Raw genomic sequence first — 23,748 nt, 5'->3', positions numbered from 1 at the left:
CTAAGCGGCGCCATCTAGTGGAGAATGGAGCCATTACACTAAGCCCCACCCAACTGGGCCAACCTCGCTCTTCAGGAATAAAACTCTCTGCCTGGTTAGTTTACGGACTAAAAAGTGCTTCAGTTTGACTTCTAGGGGAAAATGAAGTAATTTTAATCATATTTCAGTCTGTTTGCTGGTCCATCTATTCAATTTTCTTTTTTTTTCCATTTCTCTTTTTTTCTCTTTTTCATTTTTCTTGAATACAGAAAGAGAAAAATTTATTTTTATTTTCAATTTTTATTAAAAATATTTTTCTTTATTTTTTTCTACTATATTTTTTACTTTTGTGTAAATTTTTTCAAATTCTATTTTACTTCCATCATTTGATTTTATTCTGTTTCAGTGTATTCATTTTTTCAAATTTTCAAACGATTTCCTTTTTTCCCCTTTCCTCTTTTTTCTCTAATCTATCAAGCCCCTTTCAACTCCCAGACCAAAACACACCTAGGATCTAGCATCATTTATTTGATGTGTGTGTGTGTGTGTGTGTGTGTTGTTTTTAATTTTAACTAACAAAATTTTTTTTTGTTTTTACCTCATTAATTCCTTTTCTCCCTTTAAAATGATGAAATGAAGGAATTTACCCCAAGAGAAAGAGCAGGATGAAATGACATCCAGGGACTTAACCAACACAGATACAAGCCAGGTGTCTGAACCAGAATTGAGAATCACAATAATAAGAATACTAGCTGGGGTGGAAAATAGATTAGAATCCCTTTCTGTGGAGATAAAAGAAGTAAAAGTCAGGATGAAATAAAAAATGCTATACCTGAGCTGCAATCTCAAATGGATGACATGGCAGCAAGGATTGATGAGGCAGAGCAGAGAATCAGTGATATAGAGGACAAAATTATGGAGAATAATGAAACAGAAAAAAAGAGGGAGACTAAGGCAAAAGAGCAGGATTTAAAGAATTAGAGAAATCAGTGACTCATTAAAAAGGAACAACATCAGAATCATAGGGGTCCTGGAAGAGGAGAGAGAAATAGGGGTAGAGGTTATGTGAGCAAATCATAGCAGAAAATTTTCCTAACCTGGGAAAGACACAGACATCAAAATCCAAGAAGCACAGAGGACTCCCATTAGATTCAACAAAAACCAACTATCAAAGAGGCATATTATAGTCAAATTCACAAAATACTCAGGCAAGGAAAGAATCATGAAAGCAGCAAGGGAAAAAAAGTCCTTAACCTACAAGGGAAGACAGATCAGGGTTGCACCAGACCTAGTCACAGAAACTTGGCAGGCCAGAAAGGAGGGGCAGGATATATTCAATGTGCTGAATCAGGTAAATATGCAGCCAAGAATTCTTTATCCACCAAGGCTGTCATTCAAAATAGAAGGAGAGATGAAAAGTTTCCCAGACAAACAAAAATTAAAGGAGTTTGTGACCACTAAACCAGCCCTGCAAGAAATTTTAATGGGGACTCTCTGAGGGAGAAAAGATGAAAATAAATAAATACATAAATACACACACACATACATACAAACATAAATAAATAAATAAACAAATAAACAAACAAATAAATAAACACCAAAAGCACCAAAGACTAGAGAAGACCAGAGAACACCACCAGAAACTCCAACTCTACAAGCAACATAATGGCAATAAATTCAGTATCTTTCCAGTACTCATTCTAAATGTCAATGGACTCAATGCTCCAATCAAAAGACATAGGATAACAGAATGGATAAGAAAACAAGATCCATCTATATGCTGTTTACAAGAGACCCACTTTAGACCTAAAGACACCTTCAGATTGAAAGTAAGGGGGTGGAGAACCATCTATCATGTTAATGGTCAACAAAAGAAAGCCGGAGTAGCCATACTTATATCAGACAATCTAGACTTTAAAATAAAGACTTTATCAAGAGATTAAGAAGGGCATTATATCATAAATAAGGGGTCTATCCACCAAGAAGACCTCACAATTGTAAATGTTCAGGCGCCAAATGTGGAACCACCCAAATATATAAATCAATTAATCACAAACATAAAGAAACTCATTAATAATACCAGAATAGTAGGGGACTTCAACACCCCCACTTACAACAATGGACAGATCATCTAATCAGAAAATCAACAAGGAAACAATGGCCTTGAATGACACACAGGACCAGATGGACTTAACAGATATATTCAGAACATTTCATCCTACAGCAGCAGAATATACATTCTTCTCCAGTGCACATGGAACATTCTCCAGAATAGATCACATACTGGGTCACAAATTACCCCCTCATGAGTACAAAAAGATCTAGATCATACCATGCATATTTTCAGACCACAACACTATGAAACTCAAAATCAACCACAAGAAAAAATCTGGAAAGACAGCAAACACTTGGAAACTAAAGAACATCCTACTCAAGAATGAATGGGCTAACCAGGAAGTTAAAGAGGAAATTAAAAAGTACATGGAAGCCAATGAAAATGATAACACCACAACCTAAAACCTCTGTGATGCAGCAAAGGTGGTCATAAGAGGAAAGTATATAGCAATCCAGGCCTTCCTAAAGAAGGAAGAAAGTTCTCAGATACCCAACCTAACCTTACACCTTAAACAGCTGGAAAAAGAACAGCAAATAAAACCCAAAACCAGCAGAAGACAGGAAATAAGAAAGATTAGAGCAGAAATTAATGCTATTGAGACCAAAAAAAACAGTAGAACAGATCAATGAAACCAGAAGCTGGTTCTTTAAAAGAATTAACAAAATTGATAAACCACTAGCCAGTTTGATCAAAAAGAAAAAGGACCCAAATAAATAAAATCAAGAATGAAAGAGGAGAGATCACAACCAATGCAGCAGAAATAAAAACAATAAGAGAATATTATGAGCAATTATACATCAATAAAATGGGCAATCTGGAAGAAATGGACAAATTCCTAGAAACATATACACTATCAAAACTGAAACAGGAAGAAATAGAAAATTTGAACAGACCCATAACCAGTAAAGAAGTCGAACTGGTAATCAAAAATCTCCCAAAAAACAAGAGTCCAGGGCCAGATGGCTTTCCAGGGGAATTCTACCAAACATTTAAGGAAGAGTTAACACCTATTCTCTTGAAGCTGTTCCAAAAAATAGAAATGGAAGGAAAACTTCCAAACTCTTTCTATGAAGCCAGCATTACCTTGATTCCAAAACCAGACATTGACCCCACTAAAAAGGAGAACTACAGACCAATTTCCCTGATGAACATGGATGCAAAACTCGTCAGCAAGATATTAGCAAATTGTATCCAACAATACATTAAAAAAATTATTCATCGGGATTTATACCTATGATGCAGGGCTGGTTCAATACCTGCAAAACAATTAACGTGATTCATCACATCAATAAAAGAAAGGACAAGAACCACATGATCCTCTCAGAAGATGCAGAGAAAGCATTTGACCAAACACAACATCCTTTCTTGATAAAAACCCTCAAGAAAGTAGGGATAGAAGGATCATACCTCAAGATCATAAAAGCCATATACGAAAGACCCAATGCTAATATCATCCTCAATGGGGAAAAACTGAGAACTTTCCCCCTAAGGTCAGGAGAAAGACAGGGATGTCCACTCTCACCACTGTTATTCAACATAGTATTGGAAGTCTTAGCTTCTGCAATCAGACAACACAAAGAAATAAAAGGCATCCACATTGGCCAGGAGGAGGTCAAACTTTCACTCTTCGCAGATGACATGATACTCCATATGGAAAACCCAAAAGATTCCACCAAAAAGCTGCTAGAACTGATTCATGAATTCAGCAAAGTTGCAGGATATAAAATCAACGCACAGAAATTGGTTGCATTCCTATACATCAACAATGAAGAAAGAGAAATCAAGGAATCGATCCCATTTATAATTGCAAAAACCATAAAATACCTAGGAAGAAATCTAACCAAAGAGGTGAACAATCTATACACTAAAAACTATAGAAAGCTTATGAAAGAAATTGAATAAGACACACAAAAAAACGGAAAAATATTCCATGTTCCTGGATAGGAAGAACAAATATTGTTCCATAGCCAAAGTATGGAAAGGCCAAAATGACCATCGATGGAAGAATGAATAAAGAAGATGTGGCATATATATACAATGGAGTATTACTCGGCAATCAAAAAGAATGAAATCTTGCCATTTGCAACTACATGGATGGAACTAGAGGGTATTATGCTAAGCAAAATTAGTCAGAAAGACAAATATCGTACGACTTCACTCATATGAGGACTTTAAGACACAGAACAGATGAACACAAGGGAAGGGAAGCAAAAATAATATAAAAACAGGGAGGGGGACAAAACATAAGAGACTCTTATATATGGAGAAGACACTGAGGGTTACTGGAGGGGTATGGGAGGGGGGATGAGCTAAATGGGTAAGGGGCACTAAGGAATCTACTCCTGAAATCATTGTTGCACTATATGCTAACTAATTTGGATGTAAATTTAAAAAATAAAATAACATAACATAACATAACATAACATAACATAACATCAGTAACATATATTGGGGAGCCTGGTTGGCTCAGTCAGTTAAGCATCTGACTTTGGCTTAGGTCATGATGTCACAATCCGTGGGTTTGAGCCCTGCATCGGGCTCTGTGCTGACAGCTCAGAGCCTGCAGCCTGGAGCCTGCTTCAGATTCTGTGTCTCCCTCTCTCTCTGCTCCTCCCCTGCTCTCTCTCTCTGTCTCAAAAATAAATAAACATTAAAAAATTTACAAAATCAGTAACATATCTGAAAAATCTCTAAATATTTGGAAACTAAATAACATACTTCTAAATAACCCATGGGTGAAAAGAAAAATCAAAAAAGAAACTAGAATTTTGAACTGAGTGCTAATTAAAATGTAACAAAAATGTTAGATGAAGCTAAGATGGTATTTAAATGGAAATCTGTGACACTAAATGCCTATACGAGAAAAGAAAGACCTCGGGGCACCTGGGTGGCTCAGTCAGTTAAGCATCTGACTTCAGCTCAGGTCATGATCTCACGGCTTGTGAGTTCAAGCCCCACATCAGGCTCTGTGCTGACAGCTCAGAGCTGGAACCTGCTTCAGATTCTGTGTCTCCCTCTCTCTCTATCCCTCCCTGACTACTGCTCTGTCTCTCTCTGTCTCTCAAAAATAAATAAATGTTAAAAAAGAAAAGAAAAGAAAAGAAAGACCTCAACTCAATAACTTCCGCTATTGCCTTAAGAAATTAGGAGAAAAAAATAAAAGCAAATAAAGCACAGAGTAAGCAGAAGAAAGGAAATATAAAATTAGAACAGACATTTACAAAATAGACAACTAAAAGATAATACAGCAAAATCAATGAAACCAAAAGCCAATGTTAACAGATCAATACAATTAATAAACTTCTAGCCACACTTGTCAGGGAGAAAAAAGGACAAGACACAAGCTACCAATATCAGGAGTGAGAAAGATAACACTACTCCAGACTCTATGAATATTAAAAAGGATAAGAAGAAGATATTATGGGTAACTTTATGTTGATGAACTTGACAACTTTGATAAAGTAGGAAAGTGCCTGGAAAGACACAAAGTGTCAAAGCTCACTCAAGAATAGATAGATAACTTGGATAAGTGTTATGTCTATTAAAGAAATTGAAATTGCACTTAAAATCTTTTCAGTAAGAGAAACTACAGGGCCAGATGACTTCACTGAGTAATTCTACCAAGTTCTTTAAAAAAAATGTTTATTTATTTATGTGACAGAGAGAAAGAGAGAGAATGTGTGTGGGGGGTGGGGAAGGAAGGAACATAGAGAGAGAGAGAGAGAGAGAGAGAGAGAGAGAGAGAGAGAGAGAGAATCCCAAGCAGGCTCCGCGCTCAGCAGAGCCTGACGTGGGTGGGGCTCTATCTCATAACCATGAGATCATGACCTGAGATGAAATCAAGAGTCAGATGCATAACAGACTGAACCACCCAGACACCCCTGTACCAAATTCTTAAGGAAGAAATAATTCAAATTCTATACCAGCTCTTCCAGAAAATTGAAGGAGAAATATTTCCCAATGAATTCTACAAAGTCAGCACTGCTCAGATATCAAATTCAGACAAACACAGTACAAGGAACATAACTAAAAATGAATATACCTCTTAAAAAGATGAAAAAATTCTTAACAAAGTTTTATTAAATTGAATTTAATATCATATGAAAGGGCTACCACATAATGATCCAGTGGGGTTTATTCCAGCTATATAAGGTCAATTTAACATTTAATCAATGTAATTCACATGATGACTAGAAAAGAAAACCCACACAATTATTTCAATAGATGCCAAAAAAATTTTTTGACAAAACACAACAGCCATTACAAATAACTCTCAGAGGGGCGCCTGGGTGGCGCAGTCGGTTAAGCGTCCGACTTCAGCCAGGTCACGATCTCGCGGTCCGTGAGTTCGAGCCCCGCGTCAGGCTCTGGGCTGATGGCTCGGAGCCTGGAGCCTGTTTCCGATTCTGTGTCTCCCTCTCTCTCTGCTCCTCCCCCGTTCATGCTCTGTCTCTCTCTGTCCCAAAAATAAATAAACGTTGAAAAATAAATAAATAAATAAATAAATAAAAAGATAGAGCTGTTTTGGGAACCATTTGGCATATGATCCATCAATTCCATTTATAGGATTGAAAACTGAAAATACACAACCACAGGAAAACTTGTACATGAATGTTCCTAGCCACATTGTTCATAATAGCCGAAAAGGGGAAACAAGTCAAACGCACATCAAGTGATGGTAGAGCCACAGTGGATTATTGTTCCGTCACAGAAAAGAATGGGATACTGACACATACTACAACACGGATGAACCCTGAAAACGTTATGCTCAGCGAAAGAAGCCAGAGACAAAAGACCACATACTGTATGATTCAATTTATACGAAATGTCCATAAAGGCAAATCCATGGAGGCAGAAGGTAGATCAGTAGTTGCCAGGAGTTGAGGTGAGGAGGGAATGGGGAATGACCGATGGGTAAGGGGTTCCTTTTCAGGGTTATGAGAGTGTTCTAATTAGATGGTGGTAATAGTCACACAACTCCGTGAATACCCTCAAAACCACTGAACTGTATACGATTATACGACAAAGGGGTAAACTTTATGGTATGTGAAATAGATCTCAATAAAGCTGGTATTAAAAACTGGATCATCAATCTAAGTGCAAACCCAAAGTTATAAAGTTTTTAGAAGAAAATCTGGGAGGAGCTTTTTGAATTTGGGTTAGACAAAGATTAGAAATACCGCCAAAGTGGGGTTGCTTGGGTGGCTCAGTTGGTTGAGCACCTGACTCCTGGTTTCAGCTCAGGTCAAGATCTCAAGGTTTGTGAGTTCCAGCCCTTTGCTTCAAAGGATATCACAAAAACGGATCGGGAATCACAATGGCTTTGAACTCCTTCTCGGCAATGCTAGAAGCTAGATTATGAGAAATGCTTGCAAGTATGAGTGAAAATAACTTGCAACCTACAATTCTTGACTCAAACCATAAATCAGGTGTGGGGGTGGAGTCAGAACATTCGTGATGTTACAGGCTCTCAAAAAACTTACCTTTTCACGCAGCCTTTCTCAAGAATCTACCAGAGAATGTGCCCTTCGCCGCAAATAAGGCAGAAAACCTGGAAAGAGAAAGACACAGAATGGAAGACACAAAGATCCATTGCAGGGAGAGGGTGAGGAAAATTCCCAGGATGGTAGTAAAGAAGCTTGCAGGGTCATAGCTGTGTGGCTGGCCTAGAGGACAACCAATTTTCATAGGAGACGTATCACACGAAAAAAGATGAACTAAAAGACCACTTGATTTATTTGAATATACTGAGGAAGAGGTTTACATTTTTTGAGTAATCTTTAGGAAATGAAACACTTTTTAAAATAAGCCAGTTATTAATTCTGGGGAAACCAAAATTTTACAGGAAAAAGAATCCTAATATACCAAATGATTTGATTTTGAAGTACAGATGTAAAGGCCTAAGAATGTCCATAGCATTTCAATTCAGTCCAGATGAGAACTTTTATTTAGAGGATGGGAGAAGAGACTTGGGGGGGGGATGGGGAGGGGCTAGAGTCAGTAGTAGCTAATACTTGAAACTGAAAAATCAAGACTTTTTATGTTCAAGTGTTTCTGTTTTGTTTTCAAAGAAAGAAGAGTTGGAACTGATTGCATCTGAAGAGCTGGAGTCTGGAGTCAGGGTGTAGTGGGTGGGGGCAGGAGACTCTGGTGTTTTAGGTCTTGAAGAACTTGAAGACTTTTAAAAACTATGCAAGGACTTTGTCAGAAATAAACACAGAATTTAAAAGCCTGTAAACTGAGGATGTGTATTACGATCTAAGCAAACTTAGTGAAACATTAACCACGGGACAAATGCTGGTGGAAATGCCAAGGGGTTGAGACAAGGGAGAATTGGGTTGGTTTGGGACTTGCAGGCAACTCTAAATACCTGAAGGCAGAGGAACTTCATCTCACTGGTGTTTTTATTGCCAGTGACATTTAACCTTTTCAAATGTCAATTGGCCATTTGTATTTCTGTACAATAGTTGAGTTTGTAATTTTTAAAAATTGTACAGGGAAGAAAGGCATTGCTATTCTAAAGAAATGCCAGCAGCGTCCTCTGCTCTCTAATGGCATAATTCATCACAGGGCGATGGTTTCTTGCCTCAGAAAAATACCTTGAAAGAGGAAGAGCTGATGGTGTAGGAGAGAAAAGAAGTAATGACACTGGACACAGGGAGATGAGAGGGTGTGATGTATTCTGAGGGAAATGTCACAAAACTTATGAAGACTTGAGACTCTACTGTAGTGAGATCTGAAGAGAAGAATCAGCACCAGGAATAGACATCAGGGAGTCAGAAAGGAGCCAACTACAATAAACCACATCTCACAAGTATTATCAGAAATTTTGGGGAAGATCTTGGGTTTCCAGGTGACCGGTCAGTTTGAAAAATAAAGACCTAAACTATCAAAGATCCTCGAAAAAGGAAAACTGACCAATACTCAGGTTGGGTAGTAAAATAAAATTTTGGATATTTATTTAATCCATCTAGAATTTTAAGATGTGAAAATTTTTTTCTCAAAATGGTAATCCAGCTCTCTCAAAGCTACTTACTGAAAAATTGATCTTTTTCACATTTATTTATGCTGCAACTGTTATTACTTACTTATGTGGGTCAATTTCTGGAGTTTTACTCAATTCCTCTGATCTACCTATTCTAGTACCAATATTATCATGAGGTGAAAATTGTGTATCTTTGGTTTTTAACCCCAACTTGTAATAGCCGGGGGAATGAGGCCTCTGTGGTCTAACCCCCTTCCTGGCAATGAGTCCACATACAGCCAATCTGGTTTCGGGTGGAATCTTCTCCTATCCCCATCAACGTTGCAGCCTAGGTTTCAGGGTTCCTTTGTGCAATTCCCATATTAAAATGACCACAGAGAGAGTAGTCCTCATATGCTCCATAACCTACCATTGTCCCTCCCGATTATGAAGCATTCATAATGCTCAAGATCTTCTATTTGCACTTCCCAAAAGGCCATCTGCTTTGTCAAGGAAGAGAATTCTGGGCATCTGTCTTTAGTTTGAAAACAAAAACAAAAAACAAACAAAAACACAACTTTTAAAATGTGGCATTGTGGCAAAGTTCCCCCATTTCTGTCTGCTCCTCCCATCCTTTCCCTGGGTTCTAGCACTGATACAATTTTCTCCTATGTTCACTTTTCATCCAATTTGTTTTTAAGTTTTACTTAAAGTAATCCCTCCACCCAACGTGGGGCTCTAACTCACAACGCAGAGATCAAGTTGCATGCTCCACCAATTGAGCCAGCCAGGCATCCTTCATCCAATTTATTAGTTTTAAGTTTCAGGACATGAAAAGGAATCAGTCTACCATATTTCCTTGTGTGTTATTAAGCCTAGGTTAAAACGTATTTATAATATCAAAAAATCTACAGTGTCAATGTTTCTACAAAAAGAAACTATTTTGAATTTTCAGTGAATGTCCACTCTTTTACTAGTATCTCTTAGTACTGAAGACTTTAAAAATGAAAAACTAAATTGAAAAAGATCCACACTGGCCAAGCCAACTTCATAGCAAATGACTACGTAGCTACATTTCTATGTGGGAAGGCAAGATTCATTCTGGTGTTGGTTCTAATACGGGATCACTGTTCACCCACCATTAGTTTTTTAGAAATGCATAAATTAGCAATGGCTTTTTTTCCCCCCTTCAAATTAGCAATAGCTATTCTTTACAAGTCCTTTTAACATGATCTTAAAAATAATCTCAAAAGCCTATAACAAAGAGAAGCCTTGATGAAGTGTTGAGACTACATTGCTGAAAAGAATTCTCATGAAATCTCTGAACACTCCTGGTAACCCCATTTTTATTAGTGTGTACTGTTATCCACATATACCAGTGCCACACTACCCTTTATCAAGGATTTAAGTGGCTTACTTTATTTCTTTCATGATTACAATTCTTAAAAATGTTGATGAAAAATGTTAATGCCAAAGGATGTATTTAGGATACATAAATAGAAAAAGTAGGGCACACTATCTATACATACCTATGTATTAGCAAGGCTTTGTTAAAGTAAGAGACCAGCTGAAGCTGGCTTACGTAAATAGCAGTAATATAAAAGGACTTAAAGAAGAGCGAGCATGCTCCAAATCAGAGGTTTTGTTCTGTGTAGTTTTGTACAATAAGAACAGCATTCATTGAAGGAGTTAAAGACAGGAAAAAGTGGACAAGACAGATGGGGACACTTGCACAAATCGGAATGAATAAACCATTAACTGGCTTTCTCTGAAATCCTAGGATTAAACATTTCGGAGGGGACTTAGCACTCTTCATTTGGCATGCTGAGACTAGCAAAGGAGTTATTCTTAGGCCTCTGATTGTAAGGCTTTGCAATATCCTTGGCACAGTGAGGCAGCTGGTTATTGGAAGGCTACTATCTTCCCAATCTGTAGTAGCTCAAAAATTATTTTCCTCCCTTACAAATGTTGACACATCGCTGGTTTCCAGGAAGATTGCAAAATTTAACTTCAATCTAAAAAAAAAAAAAAAGTTACTTTGTCTTATCAAACATTATGTGCAAGGCGTGGTTTGGCTTCTGGAATATAAACCACACATTCCTTTCGAGACTCTCAGTCCCGTGAGGAAGACGATCAAAACCCATAGAAAACAACTGGAGTGTCACCACAGCGTATTCAGCGATGCCACTGTATCCCAGGTGTGCACCGGGGTGGGCGGGCAGGTACTGCGAGGGAGTAGTTCAAAAAGGGCAAGCTAACTCTTGAACAATGAATAGGAAATTATGAGACGGGCAGAGGCGGAAGAAAATTCCAGCCAGATTAAAACAGCTGAGTGCATTAGGTAAGGAGACAGAATGTGGACTTTCTGGGGACCAGCAAAACTAGGGGTTTCTGGTTGGGCCTTCCATGTTGCCCAACTTTCTAGCTGGGCCTTCCATGTTGCCCAACTCTGCCCCATGGCGGGGTAGTTGGACTAGTTAGGCACTGAGGTTTGAGCACCCAAGGTTGGCCTGCAGCTTCATAGGCAGTGGAATTTCCTCCTCAAAGGGGTATCAGACATCAAAAGCCACTAGAATTTTTAAGAATCAAATAGACACAAGCACCTTACAGTGCCTGGCAGTCATTCCTTAACATTTCTCTCAAGCCTTTAATTTCGCTAAACACCCCATTCAGCACCCTTGTTTAGGTTTGGGAGTTCCACTGTTTTAGAACAGGAAGATGGGGAAGAGGGGACAGGTTTGGGGAATGTCGTGTGGAAATGGCAGGGCTTAGGTAACCACAGACAGTAGAAAGAGTAAGAGAAAAGTTAAAACCTCGGGCCTAAGTTGAGGATGGAGCTGGAAGACCAGGCTATCTATGAAATACTGGTTTCAACTCATGAGCAGAATCATCACAGATGAGGAATTCTGGAAAACTGTCATACGAGTGCACCGCAGTTAAAAAAAAGTCAGCTGAGATTAAAATCAAAGACCAGAGGCTTGGTAAACAAACTGACCTCACATGATGAAATTTATGCTGAAGAGTTCTGGGTGCTAAAATCCTCAATGAATGGGGGAGATATGATCTAGATCTGGGGTCCTGATTTACAGTAAGAGTTAAGAGGGTAGCCTAGTTGGAGTATCTGAAAGTAGAAACAGCAGTATGTGTTGTGGGGGTGGGGCTGGGAGCGGGCAGAACAGACATCCTCATCCCCAGTGATGGAGCCCTTTAAAGGAAAGTTGGGTTTAACTTATTTTAACAAACTTACTTTTGAGAAGCATTCAATAAACTTAACTCAGTTCTGAATGATGCTGTTTAACATGTGTCACCCACATTAATTTTTCTTTGAATATTAAATGCTGCATTAAAAAACACATTCAATGAAGTATGTATGTCTGCATTACTATCCACATGGCAGAGTCTGGAAATCCCGACAAGGCACAGAGACACGAGGTTAACAGAAGCAAGTTGCTGCTAATGTAAATCCTTTCCTGTTCCATGATCACAGTCCAGTGGTACTCCAGGGCCAACCTCAGACCGGAGCTGATCTTTTTTCTCCTCCTCCTAGCAGCTGTCGTCTTGATCCCTGTTCGTGCTGCCTTGTTTCTATTCTTACCCCAACCCCCCCAAAACCTTTCGATAGCTTTTCATTGCCTACAATACTTCCTGATCGGCAGACACAAAGGAAGAGCCCATCAGAGTCTAACCTAGTGCTCCCGGACCTACTGCAGCTTGCTTTTGTCAACCAGGCAAACCAAGTAGGCCTTAGAGGCTCACCGGTGTGTGCTCTCTAGCTGACAACTCATCAATGAGTTTCATACTCCTTTATCAGGGTTTCCAGAAAAATACATGACCATGTAAACAAATCACAATTCCTCATGGCTAAAATGCAAGTCCAAACTTGTAATTACTTTATATGTTTAAGGCCCTTTTAGATTTTTTTCCCACCCAGAACTCCAGTTAATCCTGATTTCTTATTTCTGGCCATCCACTACCAGCCCACTGATGGAAGTCTATCCACCATGTTTGCTTCCTAATTTTGTACACTCAGTTCAGCTTATGCTACAGGCTCAAGGGTATTTTAAATGAGGAAACGGGAGGGGGGCAGAGACAGAACAGACTTTCTTCAAGTAATGCAATTATTCGACATTTGAAAAGTTTACTGAAAACTTTTATTGTAATCAAAAAGTGACATAACGGGGTTGTAATGAATTCAGCAAATCATTCTGCTGATATTTTAGAACTGATATCAGCTTTTGCCAGGCAATTAAAAAAATTCAAATGTGAAAATTTCACAGTACAGTAAACTCCACCCCAACTAATTAATGGTGGTTAAAAATAATAGGCCCTAGCAAAACCTCTCATGTTACATGGTCACAACTCACAATTCTGTACAAAAGTTCGTGTTATAAAGCTCTGATGTAAAAATCAAATAATCAAGCAGCAATATTTTAAGTGCAGCACAGGGTCTTCCATATCATTATTTACAAGGCTTGAATCTCTTTACATTATAACAAAATTTAATACAGATGACTTAGTAATTAAGTCAATTTTTAAAATCTGTCCCTTTATACAGGGACAGATTTCGCTTTTTGGTCATCTTTCTCCTTCTCCTTTTCTTTATCTTTGCTCTTCTTTGACTTCTTTTTCTTGTGTTTGTGTTTTTGGCTTTTTTCCAACTCTCCTTCAGTGCCTGCATGCTTCTTATGCTTCTTGTGTTTTTTGTGTTTCTTGTGCTTCTTCTTTTCCTTCTTCTTCTTCTTCTTCTTGCTGTCCTGACTCTCTGCGGAGCTGGCACTACTGCTGTGGCTCCGGGTCCGGCTGCCAGAAGGGCTATGACTTCTGCTTGGACTAACACTAGGGCTGCTTGGACTCTGGCTCCTGGCAGTGCCGACCTGGCTGGCTGCTGCCGTGTCCAGGCTGTCTTTTGCTTTCTCCACGACTTTATCTTTCAGTTCCTTAGCAATCTTTCCCGAAGTTTCCTCCTCTTTTACAGATATGTTGCTTTCACTGTCACTTTCATTATAGTCTGGTTCAAAAGCAGCTTCATCAGTTTCCCTAGTTAAGTCGGAGGAAAGTCGGGAGGAGTGGCTTAACTGTGGCTTAGGCTTGACAGCGCTCTTGTCAGTCTGCCCAGTAACTTGCTCCTTTTCAATCTGCGGGTCTGGTGGGTTAAGCACATACAGTAATTTGTTGCCACCCGATTCTTTATTGTTCCTTGCTTCTAACGTGTGCTTCTCACGATCTTTACAAGGATTTTTATCTACAGATTTTGTCTCTTCAGTCGAGCGTTTCGTATCATAAGTGGCTTTGTGATCATGAGGTTTTTTGTCTCTGGAGGGACTAGAATTGCTCTTTTTGGAATCTCCTGTTCCTTTTTTAGGCAAATCTCTCTCCTCCCTTGGCTTAGTTTTCTGTCCAGATGCAGAATCTTTACTTCGAGAAGGGGAGTCTTTCCTTCTTGTTAATTCATTCCTTTCGTCTCTACGTTTGGAACTCGAGTACTCTCTGTTGTCATAGTCTGTTTTTTTATCTCTGTTGGGAGTGAAGTCTTTAGTCGAGGAACCTCGAACGGAATCATGCTTTTCTGAAGTTCTTGTCTCTTTGGAAGATTGAGACAGACTTTTAAAATTTCCTGGTTCACTCAGACGGTCCAAGTTACTCTCTTTCTCTGGCTGAGTGCTGTTTTTCCTCTTTTCGGGGTTTTCCTTCTCCAACACCGAATGATCTCGATCTTTGGCTTTCCCCTTTTCACTGGATGCAGAGTTTTTTGAACTCTTGATCTCATGCTGTATAATTTCATGGCTAACTTCCTTGGTGAGTTTCTGAATTTTCTCTGACGACTCACTTTCTTTTTCAGTATACTTGACTGTATTTAACGGTTTAGTGCTAACATTTTTTATAACACTGGCGGGTTTTCCTACACTTGACATAGGCTGTGTGGCCTTAACATCTTCTTCCTCAGATTCAAAGTCATCTTTATCCCATTTGGACTGAGGAACCTGAATCATAATAATAACGTCTTCAGCAGGAGCTGTATTGTCATTATTATACTCTTCCATAGTTTTAATGACAGTCCGTTTTGTATCTGTTTTTTCTTCAGATTTCCGCACAGGACTGCCTCCAGTTGAGCTCGTGCTAAAAAGAATTAAAATGTTGTTAATGAAAAATCTGCTATTACTAAAAACTGATAAATAAGAGTTTTAAAAATATTTATTTTGAGAGAGCCTGTGTGCACGGCATGTGCAGGGAAGGGGCAGAGCAAGAGAATCCCAAGCAGGCTCTGAGTTATCACTGCAGAGCCCGACATAGGGCTTGACCTCATGAACCAAGAGATCATGACCTGAGCAGACCTCGAGTCAGACACTTAGCTGACTGAGCCACTCAGGTTCCCCTAAACACTGATAAATACATAAACGCTAATAACTTAAACATAAGCGTCCTTTTAATTCTCAAAACCCAATTACCCTACTCTAATAGAGATTAAATGATTTAAAGACAGGATTAATAAATGCTGGCTCACAAAATCTACTTACTTCAACTCCTTTCTTTAAAGATAGGAGTAAACCAGACTAAACCCTTCTTTTTTTTCTTTTTAAGAGCGAGCGAGCGGGAGGGAGGGGCAGAAGGGGAGAGAGAGAGAGAATCTTAAGCAGGCTCCAGGCCTTCTCTTTCCCAACATGGGACTCAATCCCACCACCCTGGGATCACAACCTGAGCTCAAACCAAGAGCTGGATGCTCAAATGACTGAGCCACCTAGGTGTCCCAAACCTAACCCCTGCTTAATTTATAGGTTACATTTTAAAAGCATAAACATGGATAAAATTAAAGGAAACTCTTTCCGAAAACGAACATCCATACCCAACCACCCATAATCAGATACCTTGTATAATCCACAAGAGTTGAGCTGGATCCCTCAGCTCCAGCTACTTTTCGTCTGACCTTTCCTTTGACTTTTTCTTGTTTAACTTTGCTAGATGCTGACTCCAATTTTTCAGAGGGTTCTTTCGTATTAGATACATTTTCTGTACTCCCAATTTTTTTACCAGTTTCTCTGTTGAGCTTAATTTTTTTGGCTGGGGCAGTTGATGATGAAATTTTGTCTTTCTCAGGGGTCCTATCCATTTTTTCAATATCAGGTTCCATTTTGCGCTTTGGTGATGGTTTCACTATTTCAGTCATTTCCAGTTTAGAGACTTTCGTTGAAGAGGACTCAAAATCTTTCTCTACACTTTTCTCTTCAGTTTTTCTTTTTCTTTTTTCTCCCTTGCTATCAGGTGGCTTACTTTTCTCACTAGGCTTCTTGGCCTTTTCTTCCTTATTAGTCAGCTTTTCTGATTTGACGTCTTTGGGGTAATCCTTCTTCACTTTTTCCTCTTTGACTGGTTTTGTCTCTTGGTGTTCTTTTGCTGATTTAGAGTGAGCTTTTCTGGGGGTACCAATGGTCTTTTCATCTTTTTGGGAGGAAGATGATGATTTAGCATTATCAGTCTTTGGAGTCTCCTCTTTGGCTTTTTTAAGTGGAGGTTCAGATCGAGGAGATTTTTCACGCTCTCCGTCTAGTTTTTCTTGGGGTCCCTTAGCAGGTTTTGCAACATTTTCTTTTTTGGACACAGTAGACCCATCATTTTTCCGTTTGGTCTTGTCACCTTTTGCTTTTGGTTTATCTTTCTCCCTCTTGTCTTTTTCAGACACCGACTTGAAAGTGATGGATTCTGCATCCATTGGTTCATCTCTAACAGGTGTAGCATCATCTCTACTTGGGAGAACAAACAATGAGTCTGTTTTATTTTCTTCACTGCTTGTAGGTTCTCTTGATTTCCTAGAAGTTTCTAATAACTCGGGGTTTAGAAAGCCTTCACTCTCTTCCCCCTTTCTTCTTTTCCTATGTTTCTTATGTTTGTTTCCTTTACCATCTCCGGGATTATTTTCGCTCTCCTTCTCTTTTGACTTTGTGTTGTCCTTCTGATTGTGACTATCTCTTGTTGAAAGCTTTTCTGGATAGTTGCCACCTAAGTTTCGACTTCTATGACTTTGTCCACCAGCATAATCTTCTCTGCGGCCTCTCGTGAAGGGAGAATTTCTGATATTAAGAGGCAAAAATCTCTCAGGAGAAAAGTTCTCTCTATTTGCTGATGGTCTAGGCTGTGCTCCGGCAGCATAACCTTTATAATACTTTTCATACCACTCTCTATATTTTCTTTCCCATTCTCGGTAACGCTCTTTTTCAAATGGGTCTCTAAAGTCAACACTCCTCCCGTAATAAGCTTTCATGTCGTAAGGTGGCGGAACTTCTCTGTATCTATTAAAATATTCACGTTCTGTTTCCCCTTGAGGCACATTACGTTTATTGGGAGACTGTCCCCTAAATGCTTGAGGAGATCTTGACCGTGAATGGTATCGTCTATAGGGGGGTGACCTTGACCTAGATCGATGATATCCATGAGATCTAGACCGTGAACGGTAATTTCGGCTCTTGCCTCTGCCTCTTCGGGGGTATGGAGGTGATCGGGAATAGGAACGAGAATGTGAGCGGCTAAATGATCGAGAGTAAGAACGTGAACGTGTTGAACCAGATCTTGACTTAGAATAAGTATACGAACTTCTTGAATATGATGAACCACTATAAGGAGATTTAGACCTAAAAACAAAAAACAAAACAATAGTTGATAGTTGAGAAATATTTGCAAAATAAAATACAGACTCAGATTCTATAGCATGCTCTCCTCACGGTTCCATCTTTCTTTATATCAAATTTCATCTTAGATGATTAGAGAGGCACAGTGACCTCTACTGGAATGGAATAAAGTACACAAAGATCAGAGCAATCACTTGTTACAAAACAAAAGTGAAATCTTGACAATTAGAGTGAAGCGCATTCATGTACCGTGAGTTATATGAGCTAATTAACATTAAACAAAATTCCAATTAAATTTAAATTTTATTTCCTATCTGGTTATTTAAATAGGAGTAATTTCTTTGTCCTACGTTGTTGGCCAACAGTCTAGCACTTTGAAAGGAACCACAAATGTAAGCTTAAAAAGTAAGTCTTTTAAACAAACTTCCAGGGAATTTTTATAATTCACTTTTTCTGTCGATAAAACAATTTGTATTCTACCACTGCTTCATAATTACACAGGTTAATGTTCCAGCAAGAAGCTGTAGCCTTAGGTAAAAGCGTCCTCAGAAATGTTCTTTGGCTAGTCCTCTATTTCTTTCCTTCCACAAACATTTCCCAATTATTTCACACTATAAGTAACTTCAGGGGACAAGGGCAATTTAATCCCCATAACTGCTAGTTCTACACAATAGAATTTACATTGAGACAATATTTCAATAAACAAATATTGGGAAATAAGCTACATCTCCATTTCTATAAGCCTGGATCGAATCAGAAAAATTCCGTAAGTGCAATGTTATTTATATCCATAGCTAATCCCTGGATATTCAAAGTCCCATTTGTAATTCTGTTGTGAAGGCTTGCAAAACACTAACCTGGAAAATGAGCGCCTACGCTCCTTTTGAATCTTTTTGTATTCCATCAATTCCTTAGCAAAATCATTTGTAAACTCATCTAGCTTGGACTTTTTCTTTTCCCTAGTAAAATAAAGTTAAAGAGTGAAAGTTAACAAAAACCATTTAAGAAAACTAACAAGACAAATGTAATTAGATCATGAATGAAATGAATGAAATTGCCATTAGTTTTCCACTTTAAAACTATAAATAACTAGGAGTCCCTGAGGAAGTTGCTTGTATGGCTTTGGTTTAATTTTTAGGTGATTTTTTTTTTTGTACTAACTGGAAACAGTAGAAAATGTTTCCAAAGATAACCTGTTTAATGTTACATCAGAAAATGAAAGTGTATGATAATTTCACACTGAAACACTCACTCTTCCTTCAGCCGTCGTTGCTCTCTATAGAATTCTTCCCTGGACAACGGTGGGGCTTGCGTTGTTGGGATGGTATTTGAATGAGCTGTCTGCACTCCTGATGATACCCAAGGTGTCGATAAATTGGCCGGAGCTGGCGGAAACCCTGGAGGAGGGACACTATATCCAGCAGGTGGTGGCTGGCCAGGAGGAAACTGAGGAGAAAATTGTGGTGGAGGAACACCTGGAGGGAGAGGAAGTGTATGGGGAGGAGGTGGATACAAAGGAGGGGGTGGGACAGGCACAAAAACTGGAGTTGCTGGTAGTGATGGGCCTTGAGTTCTCTGTGATCTTTCGCTGTGGTGTCGTCCGCGGTTTATACTTCTGGAGAAATAAATTCCAAGATATTATTCCTTCAAACTAACATCACTCGAGACAAGTAAGCTTGTCTTTTCTATCCATAATTATCTTCAAACTTACAAACAATGGAATAGAATCAACTATTCAAATAACACTGATATTTATACGTAAATAAAATTTTTAAGGCCACCTGGGGATTGAGATGATCCAAGTTTACAGCGCCTTCTCCATGAGGTGCTGCTATATTTAGAAGTTCTCTTTTGTGAAGTTCAGATTCATTACCCCTCCACAATGATCTCTGGTGACTTCCCAATCTGTCATTTAAAGAACAAGGCTAATGCCTCTCTGACCTAGGCCTCCCCCAAAAGCCTTCCAAGATCAAAACTTTAAATGAAGAAAAACCACCTCCTGTAATCTTTTGAGGTAGGAAGTGTAGAAAGATCCTTCAATGTAGAGTAAGTATTAGGTATTATTTATTTTTATAGTTTTACATAATTTTATTTCTCACCTGACATTATATCATGAGCATGTCTCTATGTCATTAAAATGTCTTTGGAAACCTAGTTGTTAAATGGCTTCATGGTTTTGTGGGGTGTTCTGTACTTAAAGTACTTTTTATTTATTACATTTTTAAACACTGAGGTATAGTCACAGTTACATTATTAGTTGCAGGTGTGCAACACAGCAATTCAGTTAGGTCTGCATGTTACATCATGTTCACAGTGTGACTGCCATCTGTCCCCACACCATACTATCACAGTACCACAGATTACATTCCCTATGCTCTTTCATCCTCAAGAAAGTTCCACTTTTAACATCTGTAATCAACAGCTAAAAATCTCGATTATTTTCTCTCAAAGGGTTAGGTGAAAATTACAGTGCTGGCCAGTTTCCGAACTGTCGCTCTTAAAAGAAAACAGTGGCTTCTTTAAAACATGGGCTCATTTCTGTTAAGCTAACGGTTCTTTAAATTCTAGGTAACTGGTACAAAGAACAGCAGCAGCCAGGGTTTAGATTTTAAGCCTCTTCAGAATCTGAATTGGTAACTATTATCTTCTATTAACATGTGATCTAGTAACAGAGTTACTTAGCAATTCTCAGTAGAGCACTAGAAGACACCCTTAATATTCTTATTATAAAGTTCATTTGGAGGCCCTTTACGCTGGTGGCGAGAACGACCTCGATAAGACCTACGGCTTACTTTGCAGAATAACATGGTTTTTGCCTGTCCAGGGCAGGAGCCCCGAACAATCTCTTTGTCTCTTCTTTTGGAAAAGAGAAGGTGGGAGAAGACTGGGACAATTGAGTCTAGAAGAGAAATAAATGCAATTCTTTCTCACGCTTGAGAGGTAAGTTAGTTAACTTTTGCCTTAAATTAAACTGACACCTTAAATACTGTCTGGGCCTTAGTGACTTCCTTCTACCCTCAAAAGAATAAATGTAACCTAATATTCTGCTGTGTGCTGGAGGAAAGTAGTCATGGGGAAGGAGTATTAAAGATGCAGCCTAAAAGCATCATTTAAAACACTAAATGTAACCTGTTCTTCTCTAGGCCTCAAGATCAACTACTGAGGACTGAAGTGAGATAAGCATAAAGCAAGTAATCTCCCTCCCTTGCCACTGCCATGCTTTCGTTTCTTTGTGTTCTATTTTTCAGCAGTGTCATCAGATTAATTTTTCAAAATTTTTAAAAAGCATACCTGTAGCAGCTCCTCTCCCCCCTTCTAATTTGCTGTGGCGGAGAAACCAGATATCCAAGCTTATTGGAACTGTGTGGAAAGAAAGATAAAATGGGCTTGAGTATAATATACAACCTCCTAGCGTGTAGACTTTAAAAGATACCTATTTTAACTACTCTAGAAGATTTTTCCTCTCCCTGATCCCCATTCGGAAACTTGCTCCAGATAGAGGAGATATGAGCAAGCATTACACTTACTTGAGTTAATTTTCCTCATTAATTTACTGTGACAGTAACTAAACCTCAATGTACAATATTTTCCGCAATATGGTATTTCATTTAGCATCCTACAAGTGACTGTGAACTTGTTACAGAAGAGAAGAGCCCTTTCATCTGCTAGGTGCCATGCCGGTGGGGAACTAGCACTGTTCCAATTCTGTAGATGAGGCAGTGGGGCTGAGGAGTAAAATTGCATGCTCAGTGTCATGGCACTGCCAAGTGCAGGGGCTGGAATTCCAACTCAGGCCTACCTGTCTCCAAATCCCTTGCTCCTTCTACTGAAAGAATCTGCTAAGTCTCTCGTTTAGTCTATTTGTTTAAATAAAATATTTGATTTATCTTTGAAAGAAAAATCATAGTTTTAGAATAGAAGCCAGTTTATGCAAATATGTAAGCCTGTTGATATAGACTAAGACACAAGTGATTGCATACATAGACAATAAGTAAACATACTAATTTTTAATACCATAGAACACCTTATAAAGATCATAATTCCTTGTATTTCACAGGGCAAAAAATAATAGCCTATACATTTTGATATGCAATAAAATCTCATTAACACAGATTATTCAAAATGAGAAATTCTATGTTTGGTAGCCTTTAATCTTACTGTGTGTTAAATCAAAATTTGAAAATCCATTTAAGGATAGAAAAAACGAGGGGCACCTGGATGGCTCAGTCAGTTAAGCATCCGACTTTGGCTGAGCTCAGGATCTCACGGTTTTTGAGTTTGAGCCCCACATGGGGCTCTGTGCTGACAGCTTGGAGCCTGGAGCCTGCTTCGGAGCCTGTGTCTCCCTCTGTCCCTCCCCCATGCTCTCGTGCTCCCCACCCCCCCATCTATTAGCACAATGAATGATTCAGTATTTCAAATACTCTTTCAAAGAAAATAGTATTTCAATTAATCTTATCTATTCATTAACTGAGATCCTGTCAAGATCACTTTGTTAAGACATGAAAGTAAAAAGCGGAGCCTGGGTGGCTTAGTTGGTCAAGCATCCAACTTCAGCTCAGTCTTAACGTGTCGGGGGTTTACAGTAAGAAACATTCAGCAACACACTAGATTATAATTCCCATTATCTAGTTTGAAAGCAATCATCTGGAGATTATTTTAAACAAATACTTACTGTTCCCAACCTGGTCGACCACCACCCGGACGAGCAGTATTTATTCTTACTGGACCTTGGAAACAAGAACAGTAGGTAAATATGAAATTGCATGTTAAATAAAGTTAAAATTATTTTTTAAAGGAGAAAATGTTCAACCCAAAATGATTTTACTCACCAGTTGTGGGGATCAACTGTCCATGCAGTAGTGACTGTCCAAGCAAAGATGGGGTTCCAAGTACAGGCACCTGGTAACCCTTTAGGAAAACAACATGCATAAAAAGAAACAGTTAAAAAAAAAAAAAAAAAAAAAGAGGGAGAGTTAAAAAAAAGAAAAAATTAAACCCATCAGAAAACTGTAAGATAAATCTCACATTTAAAAGCCAATAAAACTTACCTTCTCTTCCATAAGAGCAGTAATTGCAATTGAAGAGGTTCCCTTTGAATGTTCTGATGCAAGGGCTGCAGCTGGTAATATTTTATTATCAGAATCCCTAGAAGACAAGAGAATTTGCAATACGTGAAAAAGTCATCAGAAATGGAGGAGTAAGAGTAAGCAAATTACAGTACATAATTTAGTAAGTCTGTTCACCCACCACCTGCATGAAGATGCGTTGATGAAAACTTCTGGGTCAAGTGGAGAGCTCTTTGGATACAAAAGTGATAAAGAAAAAAAAAAAAAGGAAATCTCTTTAAGAAGTCCCATCTATACAGATGGGAGAGAAATCAGTTGTAAGAATAATAAAGCTTAAAAAAAAAAGAAGAGGGGCGCCTGGGTGGCTCAGTCGGTTGAGTGTCCGACTTCAGCTCAGGTCGTGATCTCACAGTTCGTGAGTTCAAGCCCCATGTTGGGCTCTGTGCTGACAGCTCAGAGCCTGGAGCCTGCTTCAGATTCTGTGTCTCTCTCCCTCTGCCCCTTCCTTGCTCATGCTCTCTGTGTCTCAAAAATGAATACACGTTAAAAAAAAAATTTTTTTTTTAAAAAGGAAGAAAATCAAATTGTGGGACCAAAAGAATACAGGATTAAGAGTAAATTCTACTTCCAGCTCCACCACTGAAAAGCCAATGAATTCTGACTGAGGTCTTAAATATAAATGTAAAGGTCCCAGTCCTCAAGATTTTGCTTCAGTATGTCTGCACAGACCCCTGGCATCTATTTTTTTTTTTTAAGTGGCTGATTCCTCAAGAATTTATGAGCCACTGGGGCACCTGGGTGGCTCAGTTGGTTAATGTCCGACTCTTGGTTTTGGCTCTAGTCATGATCTCAAGGTGAGTTCAGGCCCCCAGCTGGGCTCTGCGCTGACATAGCGGAGCTTGCTCAGGATTCTCTCTCCCTCTCTGCCCCTCCCCCACTTGTGGTCATGTGCGCTCACACTCTTGTCATTCAAAAATAAACAAACATAAAAAAAAAAAAAAG

The 23,748-nt window shown here is 38.8% G+C and overlaps 1 protein-coding gene across 2 annotated transcripts in view; it reads right to left on the bottom strand.

Annotated features, from left to right (window-relative positions):
• Positions 1 to 13,187: 13,187 nt before the first annotated feature.
• RBBP6 (RB binding protein 6, ubiquitin ligase) overlaps positions 13,188 to 23,748 on the bottom strand; it is a 32,020-nt gene continuing 21,459 nt past the window's right edge. The window contains exons 11-18 of one of the 2 annotated variants that reach the window (XM_030300035.1): positions 22,729 to 22,825; positions 22,510 to 22,588; positions 22,353 to 22,407; positions 20,969 to 21,037; positions 18,930 to 19,292; positions 18,535 to 18,636; positions 15,923 to 17,680; positions 13,188 to 15,176 (exon numbers count right to left, since the gene is read on the bottom strand). In XM_030300035.1, the coding sequence (XP_030155895.1) occupies positions 13,607 to 15,176; positions 15,923 to 17,680; positions 18,535 to 18,636; positions 18,930 to 19,292; positions 20,969 to 21,037; positions 22,353 to 22,407; positions 22,510 to 22,588; positions 22,729 to 22,825 (4,093 nt within the window). In that variant the 3' untranslated portion in view covers positions 13,188 to 13,606. The remainder of the gene's footprint in view (positions 15,177 to 15,922; positions 17,681 to 18,534; positions 18,637 to 18,929; positions 19,293 to 20,968; positions 21,038 to 22,352; positions 22,408 to 22,509; positions 22,589 to 22,728; positions 22,826 to 23,748) is intronic. The other variant, XM_030300036.1, reaches the window with a different exon arrangement.

This window comes from Lynx canadensis, chromosome E3, assembly GCF_007474595.2.
Source record: "Lynx canadensis isolate LIC74 chromosome E3, mLynCan4.pri.v2, whole genome shotgun sequence".
NCBI lineage: Eukaryota > Metazoa > Chordata > Mammalia > Carnivora > Felidae > Lynx > Lynx canadensis.
The sequence above is the reverse complement of the archived record's forward strand: the minus strand, read 5'-3'. Positions and strand labels throughout refer to the sequence as shown.